Source organism: Erpetoichthys calabaricus, chromosome 6, assembly GCF_900747795.2.
Source record: "Erpetoichthys calabaricus chromosome 6, fErpCal1.3, whole genome shotgun sequence".
NCBI lineage: Eukaryota > Metazoa > Chordata > Cladistia > Polypteriformes > Polypteridae > Erpetoichthys > Erpetoichthys calabaricus.
In genome coordinates this window covers 75,533,846-75,553,659 of record NC_041399.2, presented here as the reverse complement: position 1 = coordinate 75,553,659, position 19,814 = coordinate 75,533,846, and the positions used below count along the sequence as shown (strand labels likewise).

The 19,814-nt window shown below is 36.7% G+C and overlaps 1 protein-coding gene across 1 annotated transcript in view; it reads left to right on the top strand.

Moving 5' to 3' along the window:
• Positions 1–19,814, top strand: part of ptprma (protein tyrosine phosphatase receptor type Ma) — a 796,186-nt gene that overhangs the window by 328,164 nt on the left and 448,208 nt on the right. Inside the window, exons 5-6 of the mRNA XM_051929399.1 lie at positions 2,341–2,456; positions 18,400–18,574. Of these exons, the coding sequence (XP_051785359.1) occupies positions 2,341–2,456; positions 18,400–18,574 (291 nt within the window). The remainder of the gene's footprint in view (positions 1–2,340; positions 2,457–18,399; positions 18,575–19,814) is intronic.

Below are 19,814 nucleotides of genomic sequence, written 5' to 3'. Positions count from 1 at the left end.
CTGTTTATTTTTTCTGTTTTTATGTTAAGTGTAGAAACTGGAAATGTTACTGTATTTCTTATTTAAGTGTTATATTGAGCATACAGCTTTGAAAGATAATCACATGGAATAATGTTCTATCAAGTTTGTTCATTCTAAACTTCTTAAAAATCTGATGGCTTTTCATTCCAGTAACTTGCCAGTCATTCCACATATTAGGGAGCCCTAAGGCTGTGTGCTCATAGGGATTTCCAGTTCACAGAAATATGGAGACAAAGTTAGAAAAATGTATAAATATATGTAGGTAGGCAAAATTTATATAACAAACAAATCCCATAAGTCTGACAAAAATGTTTTAAGTAACAGACTTATGAGTTTGAGATTGCATATATTACTGATGGAATTATACAAAATTAAACTACATTTTGCATTATAATATAGTTAGAGAAACTTAAATTTATTTAATGATTTGTATTTCTTTTGCATCCTAAAGTGGGATGTGTAATTTGATTTCATAATTATTGGGTTAGATGTGCTTTTACTTAGTGTTGTTGTTTCTTATTTCTTCTGTTTATTTTGCCATTCTGTTGTAGCCACTACTTTACTACACTTTGTACAGGAGTCTATGCAAAAGTGCTAACATTTGCAATGTGCCATCTTTTTTAAAACGTTTCATGCCCCCGGTTTTTTCAAGCTTAATGAGCAGAATGGCATATATACAGAGCAGCTTTGTCTTTATACGTTAAATTTATTTATATTACTTATACTACTTACTACTTATACTATGTATTACTTATACCTATATCATTACTACAGATATTGATAACTTTATTCAACTATGTTATTTTCAACATTTTAATGCACTTTTTAATGCTGTTTATTTTTTAAAGAATGTCAAATAATTTTGTTTGTATTTTATCTGTAATAAACACTATAATCAGATGTATTTGCATTTAATTGCATTGAAACTAGGAAACACTTCTATATGCAAAGAGTTGTGGGAATTCGTGATGAACTACTGAAACATGTGTTTGAAGCAGATACCTTAACAACTTTTAACAATAATCTGAGATGTTGAGACAGCATAGCTATTAGTTAAACAAATAAGCTTTCTTATTTAATCTATGATCTAAATCATGCTGTCATTATCTTTCATTGTGAGCTCTTTCACAAAGCACTTTACAAAGAAAAAGGCATCCTAAGCAATGTTGCAAAATATATTGCACTTGCCCTGTAGCTGGTGATTCTTGAGTTAGGTTTATTCCATGTAGTGTGTATATGTTTTGTCTACAGTTTGTAGTTTTTTTATTACAGTCCAAAGGCATGTGCAATAAACAGATTCACCACTGAGATTTTTCCCAGTGGTAGCGTATCTGTGAGTTTTGGCATACCAACCCAGGTTTCTCCCTGCCTTGTCCATGCTGCTGCTGTCATAATATATAGCCACCCAACAACCCTAATCAGACAAACAGACAGATAGATAGATAGATAGATAGATAGATAGATAGATAGATAGATAGATAGATAGATCTGTTTGGCCTGAACATAGAGCAGAATGACTATAAAGCAAGAGAATTTTAAAAAAAAAGAAAGAAAAAATCTGGTTTGGTAGTCACAGTCACAGTGTGGCATTATGCAGACATATTGCGTATAAAGGAGCCCCAGCAGCGTTACTTGATACACTTTTGCTGCATAGTTTGTTGGCTTAAAGTGTTAGTATGTCAGAGAGAGGATATACAGCATTGTCCATAATGGTACTCAGTTTTGTTTTAATTCTCTCCTTTGCTACTACCTCCAGGGGGCCCAGAGTGCATCCCATAACTGAGCTTACCCTTTTAAATAGTCTGTTGATTCAGTCAGCCTCTCCTGAAGTGATGTTACCTGCCCAGCACACCACACAGTAGAAAATCGCATTGGCCATCACAGAGTTGTAGAAGATGTGAAAGATGTCGCTATCTACATTAACAGAACACAGTCTCATAAGAAAAAAGAGTCTGCTCTGCCCTTTCTTATATAGTTCCTCTGTGTTCTGAGACCAGTCCAACCTGTCATTTAATGTGGACCACCAAGTACTTCTAGTAGTGAACCACCAACCACATCTATGGCACTAACTTGTGTGTACCATAATGACTTTAATGCCATGATAATAGCAATGACATCTTTTTGTCATCAAACCTTATTAGTATGTTGAGTGTTTACACAAAATAAAATCCATGTCATTTTTTCCATAATGATATCCAATGGCAACTGGAATTATATATATATTCTCCAAATGGCTCAGCAATTATACAGATGCTCACAATTTCATGTAGTAATGATGGTAATAATGCCAAATAACCATTTTTCTCTTTTTTTTTTCAGTCAACACGCCACACTTTCTCCATATAAAGGGAGTAGAAGTCAATGCCGGTCAGACAGCTGTCTTCCAGTGCACAGTCAATGGGCAGAATAAAGACAGCTACAGGCTCTGGTTGCAGGTAATTGCTGAGTTTCATTAAGTAAAATTAAGATGTAATGCTGATCTTTTAAATGTTCTTATTATTTCATTTCTCAGATTTAGTTTATTAGCCTGCTGTCTCTTCTCAATAGTGAGGTTTGAAGTATATGTTCACTAAACAATTTTTAGACAGGGTACCATGATGTAGGACAAGAGCAGGACCTGACAGCATATACACTAGCAAGAATAATGTGTTTGCTTCTGGTGTAAGCAGTTAAACACCTCCAGGAGATGCTCTGTCCCTTGGCTGTGCTGAGTGTCACAAATTGCAAAGGCACTATCAGGAAAAGAAGTCCAACTTAAGTAGAAATACTTTACAGTATGCTTCCCAAAGGCAATAGAAGGCAATACAGTAAGCATTTCACAGTGTTATCTGAGCCTCTGCTGAAATTTATACCTGGACATTTAAGGTTGGCTGAGGGCTCAGTAGACCAAGGTATGCTAGAAGAACCTCTAGCCTTGTATCACTAGATTTTTTTAGAGCTCTCTATAAATGCATTAGTTTGGGCTAGGACAGAAATTACCCTGTAATGGAGCTTAAAACTACTACATGGTTAGTGGTGCTGGAAGTATAGAACTGGGAGAAGAGGAAGTAAAAATAATCAGCTGTCACCAAACAGCAGGTCTGGACATTCACAGAGAGAAAGGAGTAAAATGAGCGCAATGTAAGAGATGGTTTGAGACTGGCAACTGAGTTTAATACCCTTTTTTTTGCAGGGGCAAATTCAAGACCCATACAGGCAACGAGAGAGTTCAGGATTTGGTTTATTTGTGTTACCCATTTTTATAAAAAAAAATCCAAAAATATGAAAGAACTGTGATGAAATTGTGCAATTTAGACATCCCTAAAGACAACCTGAACATGTTGCCTGAGTGTTTGTCAACATCTGTGGGATAGACAAATCCAAAATTATTTGCTCATTCCAGATGAAACTTGTAAAATGCTAGAAGCATATTGTTTTCAAGTAATGTAATGTGGTCAAATGTGGTCAAAATTTGTAAATCGCAGCTCTGTGTAGACAATTGTGCTGAAAACATCAGATTTTTTCTCTATATGTCTCCCTTTTAATCAATCTTATACAATGTAGGTTTTTTTCTAATATATATTATTTGGTCATCTTGACAAAATAATATATATTAGAAAAAAAACCTACATTGTATGTTTTTTTCTTTTTTTTTTTCTAATATATATTATTTGGTCATCTTGACTCCTGGTCGCGGAACAATGAACCAGCTCTACACCCTTAGCAGAGTCCTGGAGGGTGCATGGGAGTTCGCCCAACCAGTCTACATGTGTTTTGTGGACTTGGAAAAGGCGTTCGACCGAGTTCCTCGGGGAATCCTGTGGGGGGTGCTCCGGGAGTATGGAGTACCGGACCCCCTGATAAGGGCGGTTTGGTCCCTGTACAACCGGTGTCAGAGCTTGGTCCGCATTGCCGGCAGTAAGTCGAACCCGTTTCCAGTGAGAGTTGGACTCCGCCAGGGCTGCCCTTTGTCACCGATTCTGTTCATAACTTTTATGGACAGAATTTCTAGGCGCAGCCAGGGTGTTGAGGGGGTCCGGTTTGGTGGACTCAGGATTGGGTCACTGCTTTTTGCAGATGATGTTGTCCTGTTTGCTTCATCAGGCCGTGATCTTCAGCTCTCTCTGGATCGGTTCGCAGCTGAGTGTGAAGCGGCTGGAATGGGAATCAGCACCTCCAAATCCGAGACCATGGTCCTCAGCCGGAAAAGGGTGGAGTGCCCTCTCAGGGTTGGAAGCGAGATCCTGCCTCAAGTGGAGGAGTTCAGGTATCTTGGGGACTTGTTCACGAGTGAGGGAAGAATGGAGCGTGAGATCGACAGGCGGATCTGTGCGGCGTCCGCAGTTATGCGGACTCTGCATCGGTCTGTCGTGGTGAAAAAGGAGCTGAGCCGTAAGGCAAAGCTCTCAATTTACCAGTCGATCTATGTTCCTACCCTCACCTATGGTCATGAGCTATGGGTAGTGACCGAAAGAACGAGATCGCGAATACAAGCGGTTGAAATGAGTTTCCTCCGCAGGGTGTCTGGGCTCTCCCTTACAGATAAGGTGAGAAGCTCAGTCATCCGGGAGGGGCTTAGAGTAGAGCCACTGCTCCTCCGCATCGAGAGGAGTCAGATGAGGTGGCTCGGGCATCTGATTAGGATGCCTCCTGGACGCCTCCATGGTGAGGTGTTCTGGGCACGCCCAACCGGGAGGAGGCCCCGGGGAAGACCCAGGACACGCTGGAGGGACTATGTCTCCCGGCTGACCTGGGAACGCCTCGGGATTCTCCCGAAAGAGCTAGAAGAAGTGGCCGGGGAGAGGGAAGTCTGGGCATCTCTGCTCAAGCTGCTACCCCCGCGACCCGACCTCGAATAAGCGGAAGAGAATGGATGGATGGATGGATGGTCATCTTGACATCATCCTGATTTTGGGATTGTGATGACAGCCCCCCACTTTTCTTCATAAATTGCTCCAGTATTTGTACATGATCACATAAAGAGTGACTAAGTTTATATAAAATATTTATTATTGTAGGCAGTGTGGCATAGTGGTTAAGGCTTTGGACTTCAAACCCTGAGATTGTATTGTATTGAAAATTGTAAGTTACCTTGGATGAAGGTGTCAGCCAAATGATGATAATATATTGCCATAGCTACTACGCCACAATTAAAGTAAAACAAGCACATGAAACTAATTAAATTTTGAAAATTTCTATTTTCTAATTGTAGCTTAATGTATTTTGTTAAAAGCTGTAATACAAATGCAATTGTCAGAAGTAAAAAAAAAAGTTCCAAAACCTGAAAAATAATGCAAAGAGGCAAATGTTGGGTGCTGCATTTGGTGGCTAAAAACAAACTCTTTAAGAGCTCAGCTACTGTCCATTCAAGCCCTTAATAAAAGACTAAAAGCTGTGGAAAAATATTACGTCAGATTTTCTGCATAATAAAATGGATTCTTACAAAGGCCAGATCCATTTAGGATTTTATCATTTCTCCCAAAACAGTCCACTCTGAAAGGTTTATTTTGCAGCTAAAAGCTGTTTTTAATCATAGCTGCTGCTGCCAATGCTGAAAATATTTTTAAAACAAATGCCATACCATCAAATCTATTTTGTTTTCTTGTTCTTTTTCTGTTTTATTTATTTATTAATTTATTTATTTATTCATACTCTGCACTAAATGAAGAAGGTAGGAGTTTGTATAAAACTTGAGTGTATCAGACATTTTCACTTGATGCTTTATTAATTAATATACTGTCCTGTATATCTACTGCCTATTTACTCGTATTTTTATTTTCTTTATGGCAGTCCAGAAAGCATACATTTCTAATGAAACCTCTAAATTCGCTCAAGAAGACAAGTCAATTTTTCCTCGGTTTCACTGTCAGATTAAAAGAGAAATAAATAAGCCTTTAGCAGGCTTACTCAACTCACTTTATTGCTGCACAACTGCACTGCACTGCCCGTTGTTGGAGTCTGGGTTTTTGTTTCTATTAATAAGAATTCTGTGCATTTGAACATCTGAACACATGCCCTATTTTCATTTATATCTGTGTTTCAATGAAGTATTTGCACTGTCAAAACTGAATTTTCAGTGGAAACATCTGCAAGTTAAGTATGTGCTTAATAGTTTCAATCACATGGCTTAAGCACATAGCATCCGATAGCTGATAAGTTTCCTCTCTGCACCTATCTATTAATGATGAATATTGTTAAATTAATAATAAAACATTACCTTGCTTGGTCTTTAAGCATCAGCCCTATTGTACAGTGAATATTAAAGTATCTCCATGCCTGCTTATTTTTTGATTATTTATGATTTGTTCATCCATGGAATAACATAACATTATTAAGCTTGATTATTCTGAATCAGTATGACAGGGAGCCATCGTTTATCTTGGGAGAGGCAGGCATAAGGCAAGAACCATCTCTAGAATGGTCATCAGTCTATTGCATGGATCATATACACTCCTAAGGGGCCAATTTAGAGTTCTCTTAACCTAATGTGCATGTCTTTGTGTAGTGAAAGGAAAACCAGCATACCCAGAGGAATAAAGCTCATGGCTAGGAGAAAGTACAAACTATCTGTTAGAACATTTAAACCCAGGATTCTGGATCCGACAGAATCCACCATACCACCCACTTATCTCATTAAGATTTTAAAATTTTTTAGAATTTTCCTGCTGTCTAAAAAACAAGTGAGCTAAAGTAATGTGCTGATAAGGAGATGCTGTCACAGCACATGCTGAACCACAATAATGGCAAATTTATAAGCAGAATTCGAAACATGAGCAGAATCTAAGCTGGGATTATGGAGATACTGAAGAAGAGTAAAATACAAATTAGTGATGTAGTTAGTTTACTGAAGTGCGAAATCTCAGTTGTACCAATCAGTCATTTTATATAGTGTGTGGCAGGTGGCTGGGTGTGGTCATCAGCCGCCTGCCTATTTAAGGAGCCGCCTCCCCTCATTAAGGGCTGGAGTCGGGTGAGGAGGTGGACGAGGTCTAAGAAGAGGCGGCAAGGAGAGGCGAGAGAGAGAGAGAGAGAGAGAGAGAGAGAGAGAGAGAGAGAGAGCTGTATGAGAAGCCTGGACTTTGGGAGACTGTTAGGGTTTGTGGTGCTGCACTTATGGACATTGTAAATATAGAGGAAAATAAACGTGTGGTGGTGACTTTAAAAAGTCTGCCTGTCTGTGTCTGGGGCCCTCCATTCACAAGTGTTAACAGTATATACCATTACAAGCTGCTTTACAGGTTTTGCAAAATTACAGTACAATATCAAATTTAATAATTGATCAGTACCATATTATATATGTAAAACAGACTAGGCAGATACAAAACATGTATCTTTCACTCAAAATCATTTATTTTATGTACTTACAAGATTGTTTTGAGTCAGTGCCAGTCCCTGCAGCATTATGCCACATCATCATAAAGATCAGCTCATCCCATGGGAAGTGCTTCTTGCTCACAGTCATGTACTGTAGTTGTCTGTAACATATCAACTGGAAATAAAACAAACAAGCAACACACCATGGCAGAAGCAGCGCGGACGAGGAGCACATTCAAGCAATCGGCTGCATCCTTGAGCAAACTACAGCAGTGGCAATGTTTACAAAGCTTCTGTTACATACTGCTTACCTCCTCTCACACAACAGCATATCATCAACCAAAAGACATTTGGAATTACTGTAAAGCTCTTTCTCTTTTGTCCACAAGCTTTATGTTTGCTGCATTATCTTTCAAATTCACTACTCCTCAGTTTTATATATTTACTAATATTTAATAGTTTCTTGCAATCAAGTGATTGTGATGTGTGAAATAATTGCATTTGTCATTTCATCTTTATACCTGATTTTTCAGTTACACCAGCATCAATCTGGATGCAAGAACCATACTAGATATCGCTTACAGTAGTCACAAGTAACACTGATGCACACATCCATTTGTCAATCCTTCCACCTTTTGAGATCTCTTTTACCCTTCCAGGCTAGAATTAGATGCAAGACTGAAACCAAGTCTTGAATAAAAAAGTAATAAATCAAATACTCATTCACATTGGTCCAGTTTAGATGTGGAAATGTACCTAATGCACTTGTCTTTGAGATGTGGGAGGAAACTTAAATATACTATAAGAAAAGCAGCACTGAAATGAGAAGAATATGCAGACTCCCACAGAGTCTGACTGAGCCTCACCACTATATTGTCACACATGCTAATGCCAGATACATTTAGATCAGAAAATTAACCCAATGTACAGTTCTTTGGAGCATGTGAGGAATTAGGAATACCCTTTAAAAAACCCAGTCAGATGCATAGAGAACATGTCAAGTAAACAGGTCAGGCATCAAAGCCAGACATTTGAAAGTGAACAGAGCTAATATTTCCGTTAATAACAATTCAGAATTTTTAACCTATTTCTAACCTTCTTGGTACCACTGAGAAAGCTTTATATGTAGAGCTTAGTTATTTCAATTTATTCTTTTACTTTCTTTGAAAAATGCCTTTGGTTTCAGCAGCCTAAATTATCATTCTTCTTCAACTGCTCTACAAACTTTTGTCACCTTATAATGCTCATTGACATTTAAAAGCCCAAAAGCTAACAAGTAGCAAATATCTCCATTTTAAGATTTTATTTTCAATGTATTTTTTACTGTGTTCGAGTTTTGCCTGTAGTTATGGATAATTTTGTATTATTAACAGGTTGAGATAGCCACTTGATAAAAAATAGTGTGGCTTCTGACCTTGTATGTCACTAATTTATAAAATCCTCTTATATATCTTGGCTTCCATTTGGTGTATTGGTCCCAAGAAAGTTTTTTTTTTTAACTATCTCCTTTGTCTTTCCTAATGCAAGGAATGGCTAAAGAAGTCCAGATTTCTTGCCACAGACGGCTGTAGATTTCATTTGAGATGGCCTTTTTTTTTGCTTGAGGCTATTACGTGCTGTGTGCTATCAGGACAGATTACAAATTACACTCCTGCTGTCAAATTATGGCACCCTGTTGATTTGTCACACAGATATAGCAACTGTGAAAGTCCGGATCCTCTATTGACGCTCTTATCATTAGTTATAAATTGATCAATGATAGCTTAGAGTTGAGTTATACTGTGTATGTTTCATCTTTAAAGGAACAATTTCCATACCATGCCTTTGTTAGAGGTCATTGTAGATAATATGTACTATTGAAAAGGTCAACTGCAAAACACATTTTTTAGTCTGATGTTTGCCTACTGCCTTAAATGTCTATTTTGGATACCAAGTAATAAAATGTTCGTTTTTCCTATACATACTGTAGTGACACAGTATCAACGAGTCTCAGTCCTCTTTTCTTAGCTTCCTTTATAAAATGTGTGGCTATTACTTTGTTTGTTCATGTGGCCCAGGATATCTAAGGTTGGTGTTTAATTTATTCATCTGTTCCTTTTCGAGGCTTTTGACCTCACAACATAATATAGTACCAACTTCAAAACAGATTGTTGCATGACACATTTTTACACTTTCAATTATGACTTTCTTATTAAACCTCAATTTGTTTCTGCTTATTTTACATTTCAGAACATCAATGTTCCTTTCTGTTTATGCTTCTCCTTCTCATGCTTACTAAAGGAATTCTCCACCCAAAAATTATATGGTTTTATGTTAATTTCCTTGTGTAATTTGTAGTGATGGCCAAGAAAAAATGTTAATCTCATATTTTCATGCATAATGGAGATAAGAAATTTTCTGAAATATAAAAGGGATCTATGGTGACCAATTATGAACAACACCAGACAATATCAAAACGTCCATGAAAAAAAATCATGTTAAGTCATATTGTGTAATCCATGTGCAGTCATCCACTTGTATGCTCACTATGCCTCATATACATGAATTTTTACTAAAGTGTTGAATAAACCACTTCTGAAAATGTGCTTGTGTCAAAGCAAACTTCTAAATTCTTTCGTATGTATGCACCTCCAAGTCAGCATCACTCATCAAGCCTTTGTAATTATTATTAATTTACCTTCTGTTTGTAGTGGTTTGTGTGTAATATTTCTATGCATCCTATATCTGAGCTCATTAATATCACATACTGTATATATATATCTATTTGTAGTATTTTTAACCAGTAACAAGTGTACCTCCTCATTAATGAGACATCAGTCCAGTTAAGGAGAGTATGGAAAAATTCAGTCCAATATGCAGTGGAAGTTTAGAATTCAGCTGGCATCTCTGTACTCTGGAAGAAAGTGATACAGTATTTCTCACAGTGAGTCTACATGGACATAAGAAGTCTCCAGTTTAGTATACAATGGCAGCTCAGAAATTAACATTTAGGTGCAAATGTGCTGCTGAAATGTATGTTTTTACGAACTAAAGCATTACCTCAAGCATTCAGCAGCCTATATAGTATACATCTTTCCTATGTCTTGACAGTTATAATTTTTTAATTCTTTTGGTTCCAAAAATTTTTTACTCCATCTGACTAGTTTGCTGTGTTTTGGTCCCCTGCCACATAACCTGTTTTCAATTTCCAGTGTAAAGGAAGTGTGTCAGCAAGTTGTGGATGGTGTTTTGTCTTTGTATATTTCATATTTTTGTTTTACACTTACTTTCTTCACCTGGTGTCAACACTGGGAGACTTGTAAAACTGAATATTAAAAGTTAAAGAAAAATGAGTGAAAAAATTATTAAGAAAAGAATATGCCTTATAATTGTGAAGGTCAGTTCATCTGTGTGGTTTACAGTGTAAAGGAAGTGTGTCAGTCTGTTGTGCTTGGTGTTTTGTTTTTGTTTATTTCATATTTTTGTGTTTTTTTACCCATATTTGTTTATTGACATAGCCAAGAAAGTTATTGCACCTGTTAGTGAAATTACCTTTGTTTGAAAACGACACATCTGTCTTATGTCCTCAGAGATATCTCTGAATTCAGTCTAGTGCGCAGTAGTGCTGCTAGAGGCCAGTAGTACTATACAATATAAAAGTAAGTCTTGGGGTAATCTAATGCTATGAACTGAAATTGAGGTGCTGATTACTCCAACTGGAGGTGTGTGGATCAATTTTTCTCCAGCAGTGCGACTTTTAGATTAAATTCCTAATGTTTTAAATAGTCCAATAATTTAATAATTCAAACACTCAGCATATTTTATAATAAGCTCTTAAACAAAATATCTTGAAAAGAAATGGCAACATTACAAAGCAAAAGAAAGTTTCACTGTGTGCACGGAGAAATAGGACAAAGAAGTACAGATGCTGTAGCATATTCTTGTAGTGCATGTTTCCATAGAAAGAAATATGGAGACCTTATTGGGAAAACGTTCTGTCCTTGAATGTATCCTAACAGCTTGTTGTTTGAGATGACTTCCATATAGTAAAATAAATTTAACATAATTTTCCTTCCAATAAGTACACCAAATGTGCCCTCTGTAAACAAAATGTGAATCGTTATGTTTCCCTTTATGAAATTATTCATCAAAACTGTTTTGTATGAAAAATGTTCTGACTAATTTATTTTGTAGCAATTACTCTTTACTTAGTTATTAAACTGCGGCTCCCATGGACTTTAGACCTACAGAAGAATGTCTCTTTACTTAGGTTGCTACAGGTCCTTTTACCTGCTTACAATTTCCTATGCAATCACTGCCATTGTTAGGAGCAAGCAGGGGTAGATTTCTTTAGGGCTCATTATTAATCATTAAACTGCATTTTGTTGCTGGATTTCATGAAAATATAGTGTGTTTATCCAAATCTTTTGCATAAGTAAAAAAAGTCCTTTGACAAAATCACATGTCTATCCATTGTAATGGACAAATTATCAAAATATGTGTTCAGTGTACTCGTATGATTTAAAAGGTCACCAGTGGGGTACTTTGTCATTTCTTTTTGCAAACACATCCTCATTAGCTGCTGCGATAAAAACACAAACATTAACTTAACATAAATCCCTTGACAACACTAATGAAGAAATATTTACAATTAACAAATGTTTCCCATCTGCCGTCTTTCTCAGATCACAGCTGTGTGGAACTCAGGTTATTTTCTAGCAAGTGAAAAATTGTTTGAACTGCAGCTCCTTTAGATATTATCATCATTTTTGCAAGAAACAAAAGAAATTGCTTCATCGTTCCAGGAGGTGTTGGCCATGAAAAGAGACCTCACAATTCATTACTCACCCACATATAAAATAAAATAGATGGATAGATAAATTGAAAAAAACACTTATTTTTTTAATTATCTTAACAGACAACAAGGTGTAATGCCTCATAACAAAAATTTACCATGTGTAGGCCTACAAACATATGTTTTAACAATGAAAACACTCAGATTTATCTATAAGAACCATAAGATATTGTAACATGCTAGGCAAGCACAGATGAAGTGTGCAGGCACTTCAGCCTAATGCCCATGGATATCACTATAGGGTAGATGAAACACGCAGCTGAGAAGACATTGTGGGGCTTGTGAAGGAATTTAAAGGAAAGTAGAAAGATCTAGACAAAAAGACTGGGTGTAAAGGATACAACACTAGGAGCACACAGGGATAGGCAGAGAGAACAGAATAAGAGCAGATTGCTGGAATACTGCAGGTATGTTATTTGGCAAACATCTTCTTTGGCCCTAACAACAGGAGTGGAAGGGACTGTGGATGCAGGAGATATATAACAAAATCCCCAGGATTACCTCTAAAAATCCAGAGTGTTGTGTCTTTCATACAGGTGCCTGTCACAGTACCATAGTTTGCTTACACGTATTCTATTATAGGGGAAGGCAATGTCAGTTCTGGAGGGCAGCAGTGACTGCAGATTTCTGTTCCAATGCAATTGCTTAATTAGAAACCAGTCCTTGCCAATATCAGACATTATTTACTGTGATTTTATGACTTGTTAATCTGCAAGGTAAAGTTCTTATATTGTAGATTTTGTTCCTTTCCAAATCATCCAAATGATCTGAAGCCTAAAACGGATCATTTTCAGTCTGTCACATCTTTCTCTTAAGTGTTTTATTAAACCAAATAATGCATTATGAATCCACACAGGTGTAAATGGAAACAGGTTAGATGGAGAACTGCTGGTTCCTTTGTCGTTTGCATTTTATTGCTAATAAAGAACCATAAAAAACACTTAAAGACTATATATATATATATATATATATATATACACACACACACAGTGATCCCTCGCTATATTGCGCTTCGACTTTCGCGGCTTCACTCTATCGCGGATTTTAAATGTAAGCATATCTAAATATATATCACGGATTTTTCGCTAGTTCGCGGATTTCTGCATACAATGGGTCTTATAATTTATGGTACATGCTTCCTCAGTTGGTTTGCCCAGTTGATTTCATACGAGGGACGCTATTGGCGGATGGCTGAGAAACTACCCAATCAGAGCACGTATTATGTATTAAATAAAACTCCTCAATGATATATGATATGCTTCCCGCTCGATGCTTCACATACTTAAAAGCCCGAATAGCACCTATTGATTTTTGATTGTTTGCTTTTCTCTCTCTCTCTCTCTCTCTGACATTCTCTGCTCCTGACGGATAGGGTGTGAGAAGAGGTGCTCTTCGCACACTGGCCTAGAAGCAGGGGATCTCAATGTCGGTCCTGGGGGCCCACTGTGGCTTCAGGTTTTTGTTCCAACCAGATTCCTAATCAGTGACAACATCTGATAACACTGAGCTCAATTAATTAGCAGACATTTTTTTTTCTCTCCACTTATTCTTCATTAAGAAAGCACCGCAGCATGTTTTACATTTATAAGACATTTAGGAATATTTCTGCTTTTGCTAGAGATTTAAATGCTTAACAACCTTTTGTTGATTTCATTCTATTTTGCCCTTTCTCTGTGCAGTTTGCTCCCTTCATTGTATCCTAATAATGACAACCAGCGGAGCAGACAGCCAGGCAAACAACAAGACTGCAGCTACTTCAGTGTTAGACCCACTACTTAGAAAATAATGAATTAATTAAACAATTAGAACACTCTGCAAAAAACAGAATGAAAATCAAGATGAAAATATTGTTAAAAAGAAAACAAAATACATTATTCCAATATAACTGCTTGGTACATTTTAATATACCAAACTTAGTTTTGTAATTTCTACATTTTTCCCAAAACACAGAATTTGACAAATAACAGTTCACTTAATTAGCCCAGGAGTCCAATTAAAAATAGAAGCTGGTTGGAACAAAAACCTGCAGCCACAGTGGGCCCCCAGGACTGACACTGAGAACCTCTGGCCTAGAGGATACGGACACTCCTCTAAAAAATGCTGAAAGACTACCTTCACATTGCTCCCTTCCATACGGCTGCTTTGTCGGGCGGTGCTTCGCATACTTAAAAGCCAAACAGCACCTATTGATTTTTGATTGTTTGCTTTTCTCTCTCTGTCTCTCTCTGTCTCTCTCTGACATTATCTGCTCCTGATGCGCACTCCTTTGAAGAGGAAGATAATAATAATAATAATAATAAATTTTATTTATATTGCACTTTATATTTTAGCAATCCCAAAGTGCTACAGAGTAAAAATAGAATAATAAAATAAAAAAAAACCAGAAGAGTCTATAAAATACTTTAACAAAATGACTTTCTAAAAAGATGAGTTTTTAGGTTTCGCTTAAAGGCCATATGTTTGCATTCTTCTAATTGTGAGACGGAACTGTCATCTCTGTCTTGTCATGGAGCACAGATTAAACTTTTGAAAAAGAGACACATGTTTGTTTGCAGTGTTTAAAAGTCCCTGTCTCTACAAGGGTGTAATTTCATGTCTAGAGGGCTCTAATAATGTTAAAAAAGTATTTCGAAGGTCGTAAACAGGTTTTCTATGCTCTGAAAATATTCGATTTATAAATAAAGAATCCTGCTTCACGGAAATTCATTTATCGTGATACAGTCTGGAACTGATTAACCGCGATAAACAAGGGTCGACTGTATATGTGTATGTATATATATATATATATATATATATATATATATATATATATATATATATATATACAGTAATCCCTCCTCCATCGCGGGGGTTGCGTTACAGAGCCATCCGCGAAATAAGAAAATCCACGAAGTAGAAACCATATGTTTATATGGTTATTTTTATATTGTCATGCTTGGGTCACAGATTTGCGCAGAAACACAGGAGGTTGCAGAGAGACAGGAACGTTATTCAAACACTGCAAACAAACATTTGTCTCTTTTTCAAAAGTTTAAACTGTGCTCCATGACAAGACAGAGATGACAGTTCAGTCTCACAATTAAAAGAATGCAAACATATCTTCCTCTTCAAAGGAGCAAACTAATCAATAGGGCTGTTTGGCTTGTAAGTATGCGAAGCACCGCGGCACAAAGCTGTTGAAGGCGGCAGCTCACACCCCCTCCGTCAGGAGCACAGAGAAAGAGAGACAGATGAAAAAATCAATACGTGCCCTTTGAGCTTTTAAGTATGCGAAGCACCTTGCAGCATACTTAAAAGCTGCACACAGAAGGTAGCAACATGAAGATAATCTTTCAGCATTTTTAGACGAGCGTCCGTATCGTCTAGGTGTGCGAACAGCCCCCCTGCTCACACCCCCTACGTCAGGATCACAGATAGTCAGCGCAAGAGAGAGAGAAAGAAAAGTAAGTTGGGTAGCTTCTCAGCCATCTGCCAATAGCGTCCCTTGTATGAAATCAACTGGGCAAACCAACTGAGGAAGAATGTACCAGAAATTAAAAGACCCATTGTCCTCAGAAACCCGCGAAGCAGCGAAAAATCTGCGATATATATTTAAATATGCTTACATATAAAATCCGCGATGGAGTGAAGCCGCGAAGCGCGATATAGCGAGGGATTACTGTATATATATATATATATATATATATATATATATATATATATATATATATATTGTAGCAGTAGGGGGCGCTAGAGCTCCCTTGAACCCTCAGGTACCACTCCAAACACCAGGTAAAATTCCAATTATTATTTATTTTATAAGAATAGTGTGCACAAAGCACCCTCCACTCCACACTACTCATACAAATCAATACTCAATACAATAATCAATTCACCAATCCTCCTCTCCCAGACGCATTGCCACCCTTCCACCCAGCTCAGCTCAGCGTCTGGGCTTTCCCACAGTCCTTTTATATTCCCTGACCTGGAAGTGGTTCCAATCCTACAGTCCATGATTCCTTATCACTTCCGGGTCAGATTAAAAGTCCTTTTCTTCAACCCGGAAGCACGTCTTTCCTTCTGGTCATGTGATTATGACGCACTTCCGGGTTATAGGGCACGTAACACTCTGTAAGCCTCCCTACAGCGGCTCCTGGTGGCGCAATGGTATCCAGCAGGGTTGTTTATAAAAACTACACCGTCCATAATGCCCTGCTGGCCCTGCTTCACCACCCTCTGCAATGCTTCATTGCCTTGTGCCATGTTGGTGCTTTACTAGGATGTGATGCAGCCAGTGAGTATTGGCTCTGCTGCACACCTATAGAAGTTAGTGAGAACAGATGGAGAAAGTTGCTTTTTCCTCAGAGATTCAAGGAAGCAGAAGCTTTGTTGAGCCTTCTTGACAATAGCTGCAATGTGCGGTGCTCACTTCAGCTGTCAGTATTGGTCACTTCAATAAATATAAAACTGCTCACCCTCTCTATAGATCCCACCTCAATGTAGATAGGATTAGGGTCTGACTTCTCCTTCCTGAATTCGTTGACCAGCTTAATGGTTTTGCATGCATTTAGGATGAGATTGCTGTTCTGTTACTGCTATATAGCAGGTTGACCTTTTCTTTGAGGCATTAAGTTATTTTACCTTTTTTTACTTTTAATGTTCAGGTTAAATGTTTCAGTTTTCAGTGTTGTGAAACTGACTATTACCATTTTTGCATTGGGTGTTAAAAATTAATAATCATTATTTAATCTGTATCAATGTTAAATGAAAACATTTTGTGTGAAAGTAATATGCATTTAATGTATTTTCTTCATTCATGTTTTCTAATAAAACTAATCCTTACAAATACCAGCAATATTGATGCAGCATTTATCAGTAATCAGCCATCATCGTTGCCCACATGTCAATATCCTAAAAAACCATATCTGTTGCCAAGGATATGGCATCCTCTGTTTACTGATTGTGATGATATGAAAACTGGAGCTAGTCAAGTCTATGTGGAGTAATCTACATAATGTATCCCAACACCAGCATCTCAAATCACTTGATCACAGTTGGATTGAGGGTTACCTATCTGTAGCCATTCAGATAATTCACTGTAGCCATTCAGATAATTCACTTTTTTTTCTTAGGCAGGGTCCACAGATTCTGTCAGCAAAATATCAAAGATATCACTGGAAATGCCAGCTAATTGGTCACCACAGGTTTTTAAATCAAACCTTGAAATTCCATCAGATGTCTTATGGGCATTAACTAATTTAAAAAACAAACCAAGAAGGATGGTGTATTGACCCAGTTTTAGAATTGCTAAAGGAAAAACTGGACTGCCAATTTTACTAAAAAAATTTGTACTTTGTTAAACAATCTGCATATCAGTATGTAATTAATGACCTTACAAAATGTACAATGGCTAACCTAGAAGCAGCACATTATTATTTGTTATTGTTTATCATCCTGATTAATCAAACTACAGATTTTTAGTAAATCTCTTATTGATTAAACACTAGGACTTACTTGCAAGCATGATTTTATCATTTTGACCTTAAGACTATTCTATCTATGCAAAAGTAAGTTTGTTTTAAATTGGTTGGTTTTGAGGTGTTGGGCAGTGATGATTACTGTTGCATGTTTGTATTGATGACTATGCCAAATCAAATTCTATACCACTGAGACACAATTATATATTTACTAATAAAGAATCTAGATGTACCATATTGACAGCATATTTGATGAAAAAGTTCAGAACTCATTCTTTCGAGGTACTGTAGATGTGAAAAGGGTGCTACAGCAAGCCTTTGATCAGATATGAAAGACAGTATTTCATGTTAGACTTGAGTATAACATCCTGACATTCAGACTTTATTCAGAAAAATTTTGTAAATAGCTAAATGTATCCCTTTGACTTGCTAATATACAGTTTTTACTTTTCAATCTCTTTGCTTGACAAAAAAAAGAAATATATTTACTGTTTATTGGCAACATATAGCAGTTGATCCATAGGTCAATCTTAATTGTCTTATCTTTTGATTTTGCTGGTTTTCTTCTATTATACTAATAACAGTCAATGAGCAGGATCATCTGAGAAACAATGTACTACATCCTTGAAGTTCTGGGAAGCTCATCACAAACATATTCTTAGTCACTATTTTAATTAAATTTCTGTTGTTTTAAGATAAATCTATAACATAAAAGCATAGTCCTTTAGTTTTACACTGTGCCATGGGTTAGGCATGATTTATTTTGGCTAACGTGACAATGATCTTGGTTCACAGGGTATTTCTGGCAAGGAAACACCAATGAAGGAGGCCAAGACACTCAACCCCAGACGTTTCCAAGCAATGTTTAACATAGAAAACACCACAAAGCAGGACTCGGAAAGCTATCGGTGTGTTGTACATTCTAACAAAGGAGTTGGAGTTTCAACTTTTGGCGAGCTCATTGTGAAACGTAAGGATAATCCTTTTCATTATACTACATATTTTTATGACTTGAAGATACTGTATATATTCATATTGTGAATCTTTTTTATTTCTCACATATTCATGAACTTGATGTCTTGTCAACTTCTTAATGTCATAAGAACCATTTAAGGTGTTAATCTTTTGGTTCTTTTTTCTAGCTGTTTGGAGTCTTCCATCAAACATTATTCAGTATAACAGAACAAGCCCCATAATTTATATTGAAAACATCATTCAGTTAACTTAACTTTTAATTAAGATAAAAGTGGCTGGAGGTACTTTAACCTCACAAGTTATCCTCCTTATATACCCAATGATATGCTGTATGTATTTAACAAAACTCTGTATGCTGTAGCATTAACGACATAGGTGTGTGTATGACGTATCAGTCCTTTACTTATATCACATGATTTACCTTTTCTTCTGCTAGATCATATAAGAGCATAAAAATAAAAAAGCGATTTGGGACCATGTGACTCAGGTCTGTTTGTACACGATTGCCCTGGTTAAATCCCAAGTTGTGATGTGTGAACACAGCACAAGAACCAAAAACAAAAAATCTCAACACCTGGAAGCTAAAAGCATCTCTTCCCTTTGTAAATTTCCCCCTTGTAAATATAAAAACAGTTTTAAAAATGGCAAGATTTTAATGGAATGTATTTAAAGATGTGGACAATTACTGCAATAAATAAATACACTGAAAAAATGTTTGTAGGATCTCTTTAGATTGCACAAGATCGCTTAACAGAATGTCCATACTAATCCCAGACTTAGTAGTGGTGCTGTCATGCGTACAAAGTTAATGTTTGGTTGAATGTATGTTGCTTTCAAAAAGCACAAATTGAAGCTGCTCATTATTTCTTATCAGAATATGGTTGTTTTTTATTAAAGAATACCCGTGGCAAAATTTAATTCAACCCAATGTGTAAAATGCATGCATTTATTTTGGGCATACTTTTTGTTTCATAATCAAATAATAAATCAATTAAATGATTTTGTTTTTCAATATAGAACACAATGGAGTACATTACATTTCTTTTCACAACTCCATGTTAATAGTGCCAAAACTCGATAAAATCACAACTAATCAGCATTAAGAAGTGGGGCAAACAGTCAACAGTATGAGCCCGAGGCATTCCAGTCGTGACTGTGCATCCTCAGTGAGGTTCAAAAGGAGCATGCATGACATTAAAGAAGTAAATATTATAATGATCACCAACAGGGGATAT